General features: G+C 37.5%; 1 protein-coding gene across 1 annotated transcript; it reads left to right on the forward strand.

Annotated features, from left to right (window-relative positions):
• Positions 1-1,491: 1,491 nt before the first annotated feature.
• Positions 1,492-3,315, forward strand: slc48a1a (solute carrier family 48 member 1a). The gene is made up of 3 exons (XM_005749013.1): positions 1,492-2,218; positions 2,772-2,939; positions 3,104-3,315. Exons 1-3 carry the CDS (start codon positions 2,089-2,091, stop codon positions 3,238-3,240), a joined length of 435 nt encoding a protein of 144 aa, XP_005749070.1. The 5' UTR covers positions 1,492-2,088; the 3' UTR covers positions 3,241-3,315.
• The last annotated feature ends 1,715 nt before the right edge of the window (positions 3,316-5,030 follow it).

The raw sequence follows: 5,030 nt of genomic DNA on the forward strand, positions 1-5,030 counted from the left end.
TGTGAGTTACGGGGAGTGCTACTGGACACAGCTTCCTGTGTCTTTCTGATTGGTCCTGAAAAGAGTGCCCGGGGGCATGGGCTTAGTACAGCACTGATACATGGCAATGTATGTGAGAATATGAAGACAGAATTTGAATCTAAGCAATGTGAATTGCAGTTCATCAGAACTAGGTTATGTGGTTTTCTTGTTTAACAGTCTCGACTGTAGACGAGCTGCAGACAACCACAGGAAATCTATGAGGCTCAGCTTCTGAGAAAAAAAGTCAGTACGCTTTACTATACATCCTTATCACTGTTCCATTCATAGTGAGATTATAAATACATTATGTTTTTCCACGGGAAAACTGCTTCATGCCTGCCACTGTTAGCCAGGAGCCATGATTTACTTTGAATACAGTCTTTGGTGTTATTCTTTTCTGTGTGCAGCTGCGTTAACACATGTCCATTTGTGCAGGAAAATACTGTGATATATTTGTCTGACCTTATGGCCACATAAACATTTGACATTTTACTCATAAACTTCTAATGCATTAAACAGAAAGAAAAGAGACAAACTAAAAATTCATCTCAGGTCAGTTAGTTTTTTGTGTGTGACCAAAATGCAAATGTATGAACAGCACTACAGCACTGTATAAGTTATAGGGATTTTAGATGCTTACATTCTTATTTATCAAAAGTACATCTGATCAAGCATCATGCATTCAAGCATCAAGCATTCAACATAAAATTGTCTTCAGAGACCTGATCAAGTAATCATGACACTTCTTCTTTCGGGAGCTCCCTTCAGGGGTCCCCACGGTGGATTATCTTCCCCGATTCCTAGCATTCTCTTCTGATAACCCAGCCCCCTGTATGTACTTTTTCAATACACCCATTAACCTTCTCTGCAGTCTTCATCTTTTCATCCTACTTACCAGCTTCATATTCAAATATCCCTATATTCCTCCTCTGCACATGTCCAACCCAGCCTTGTCTCTCTAACTTTGTCCACAAACTGTTGAACCTAAACTTTCCCGCTGATATCCTCATTTCTTATCCTCTCCATCCAGGTGACTCCCAGTGAAAATCTTAGCAGGCCTCCAGCTTGGCCTCCTGTCTTTTTTGTTAGTGTCACCGTCTCCAAACCATACATCATTGCAGGTCTCACTGTCATCTTGTAAACCCTCCCTTTCACTCTTGGTTTTGTCCTTCTTTCACAAATCACCTCTGACATTTGTTAAATTATAATACATTAAAGCTGTTCAAATTTGCAGAATAGTTGCGCAAAGGTCTTTAAGGTGCTCAAAACAAAAGTCCCAGAGAGTGCAGTGCACACAAACACTAAAGGCAATGGGTTGAAGTTAATAAACAAATTAAAAATTTATAAATTCCTATTTTGTTTTCAGTGCCTGCAACTTTGCACAACACATTTAATTCTACAAAGCTCCATTAGAGAAGTCTAAGAGAAATGCAGTTTCTCTTTGCTCCACTAGGGGCGGTGTGTCGATAAGAAGGGGGTTTCCTCTGTACAAAGATATTTAAAGGGGAGGTGATAGTATGGCAAATTTTTGTAAACAGAGCATAGAAATTCGTTTTTTCCCTGAACTAGCAATGCTAGTTCATTTGTTTGTCCTGTGTTGTGTAACAGCGAGTGGCAGGTAAAGACCAATAACGAAAGTTTTTTCCTGAAATAAATATTTCCTCTGCAGCTGAAGAGGCAGCTCTCCGGGGTGGTTTTGTTTTCTCGATGATAGCCTAACATCTTTGCGGCGTATATCGGATAAGCTCGTCTGTTGTTATTTTGATGTTGCTTGCTAGCTGGAAATCTTAACGCCATTTTCGTCTTTGTATTACGTACAAGGCACATGAAGTGACTGATCTCTATTTCGAAATAGAGTTTTGCTAGCAGGGATAGCTGTCGGTCTCTCCCTGGGTCCTCTTTAGCGGAGGGGAAATTCATTTCGTCCTTTTCCTGTAGCTTAGGGTATTGCATAATGTGGCAGTAAGCTGTGGTTTAACCCAATAATAGTTTGTTTTGAGGGAAAAAAAATACTCCTTTATCTTCGACGACGGTGCTAACGTTGGCTAACAGTAGCAATATTCCAACATGGGAGTCACCAACATATACATTAAAATAGGATATGCTACTGTTGGTACTGTGTTTGGACTGTCGGCTTTCTTGGTCTGGAATATCGCATATAAACAACCATGGACGGCGGCTATGGGAGGCCTGTCAGGTATGTTGAAACACATAGCATTAACTAAAAACACTGCAAACAGTTAATGACTTTATCACGGGATATCGGCGCATTTAGCCATGTCAGGCATCCTAATCGCGATGCAGGCCTGGACAGTTAAGCGCCATAATCATATAACGACTCTTAAAATTTAGTCCGTCACTGAAATCTTTATAAAATACAATGCATTATTGGTACATTATGATTTTTTTTTTTTTGAAAAATTTGTAATGATATTTTTAATGCTAAATTATAATTATTTATCTTTCAAGTAGAAAAACCGTATTGTTCTTTTTTAATTAACTTTAATAATTGAGTAATTTAAGTGATTTACTTGCATTTCTGAATATTATGTAAATTTTATTTTAAAACAAATTTTTTGCAGAAAATTTCTAAAATAGTAGTCTTTTCTTGTTTTGTATGGGAGTAGTCTATTACATTCTATTACAACACTGTAATTTCCATAAATTACTGTCACGTGGTGGTTTTCTGTAGTCTTCAAGCTGCAGTGTTATCATACTCAATCGAAACCTGTGTTTTTCTGTCTTGACAGGAGTTTTAGCGCTCTGGGCTCTCATCACACACATCATGTACCGTCAGGACTACTGGCGAACCTGGCTCAAGGGTCTTAGATTCTTCATCGCTGTTGGAGTATTCTTCTCAGTTTTGGCTGTGGCTGCCTTTATTATCTTCCTAACTATGGCCATCGCACAGAAGCAATGTAATCTTGTCTCTTCTGTTCCTTGTTTTTTATTTTTATTTTTTTTATGAATTTTGTATTGTTGTTCATTTATGTTAAAATAAGTGACTGACAATTCAAATACTCAGAGAGGTGAGGATTGTTGTAACTCTAGTAGTAACCACCTTGTTTTTTCTGTCCCACAGCTTTCACTGACCCGAAGAGCTTCTACCTCTCCTGTGTGTGGAGCTTTCTGACCCTCAAATGGTCTTCCCTCTTGGCCTACTACTCATACAATTACCGCCAGGAGTTTGCGGACATCAGCATCCTCAGTGATTTTTAGTCAGTACTCATTTTAAAGACTTTGGTGGACTTAAGGGGTTTTAGGCTGCCAGCGGGAGATGGACAATGAGCTTTTATAATAAAGAAGAGGAAAAGCAGACATGGCTAGATTAAAAAAAAAAAAAATCATCAGACTTTTATCACATGGTGCTGCATTTGCTGCACTTGCTTAACAAGCTCTGTATTTGCATAGTAACCTGTTCTCCCACTTTTAATGGCCTACGTGCTACAGTCCTGTAGAAACTGTAAACCTCTGAAAACGTCAGCTGCTTTTGAATGAATTTGTGGAGGACATTTGAGACGTGCAGGTGGTTTTAAACAGCTACATCTTTGGATTGTTTCATTTTTAAACAGTCAGAAAATCCCCTCCATAACAGGCTTTTAATCCAGTGATTAGTGTTTCAAATGAAAGTTAAAATACTCAACCATAAAATCGAAACCAAAATTAAAACCATTTACCTTAAAAGTTATACTAGCTTGACAGCGAGTGATTGTTTTCATCCAAATTAGCTCTCAAATAGTCAGCACTCAACTGCAGAATACTCATATCTCCTGATAGTCACTGACTTAATGTTTGAGAAGTGTTTTATAGTCATTATAGTCCAGGATTTGCTAGACAATACCAATACCACTGTTCAATACCAAGTTCTTTATTCTGCTGCACTACTCTGCTATTGCTATTAGCGCTTGTTATTTTAGTATCACGACTAAACATTATGTGTGAAGCATTACTACAAAGATCAAGCTGTTGCAGTGCACTAACAAAAATGGCAACATTATCGAGAACGTTTTGTTTATATAAACTTAACTGAAACTTGTTCACCTTCACTTCTGTGTACAGATACAAATGTCTGTCTTAGATGAGTTAAATATGTTTTATGTGCATCCTACTTTTTGATGAAAATCCTCTGCGGCATTGGTTTTATACAGACTCATGAAAAAATGTATACACTCACTTCTTTATATTTTTTCCCCTACAAGTCCATGTACATGTTGCTACATGTAGCCACGTATCACCAGTACTTGCAGCATTTTACTACTGTTGGCACCATTCACAAACAGTACTCTCAGCTTTTCACAGTTTTTGTTTGGAAAATAACTGGTTCTCATAACATTTCTGTCATTGTCAATTTATTCGTTGAACTATGTTTTTGGAAATTTAGCTGCAGATATAAAGTTTTGTGTTCTCATCGAAAGCTTTCTGTCATGTGAAATGTTAAGAACATTCATGCTTCTGTAAGAAAGGAAGAACTGCTCGATTGTTCTCTCATTCTTGAAGGCGATGCCTTCATGTGAAGTTTGTGCTTTTCTTTTTGTTCCACCAGAGGGAGACTTTCATTTTATGTCGAGAGGTTATCTGAAGTCTGGCATTCCTCTTTTAGAGAAAACACAAATGGAACTACTATATAATTGCACTTTAGTCTATGATATTGATGCCATTGTTTTGCACACAAATTCTAATACAATGGGACAAAATCATGTGTTACACATTGTCATGGCTGTCTCACCCTTTTTTTGTGAAAAGAAGGTGTTTGTATGTATCATTTTGTTGCAGTTAGCAGGATTACTTGTATTCGCCAAATTAAACTGGTTTGTAATTGGTTTAGTTCCAGCTCTATCTTATGTCTACCCTTTTCCCATAAAATATGTAAAGTTGTATTTTTGTTTGTGTGTTTCTGTTGATAAGTATGAATATCAGGATGCTACATGTATATAGAAACTGAACCTATTAAAATACATTTATTGGTAATTACATCTTGTGTCCTTGCTCGGTAGCACACTGATGAAACG

The sequence above is a fragment of the Pundamilia nyererei genome, unplaced genomic scaffold, assembly GCF_000239375.1.
Source record: "Pundamilia nyererei isolate P.nyererei 1_Seehausen unplaced genomic scaffold, PunNye1.0 scaffold00235, whole genome shotgun sequence".
Classification (NCBI taxonomy): Eukaryota; Metazoa; Chordata; class Actinopteri; order Cichliformes; family Cichlidae; genus Pundamilia; species Pundamilia nyererei.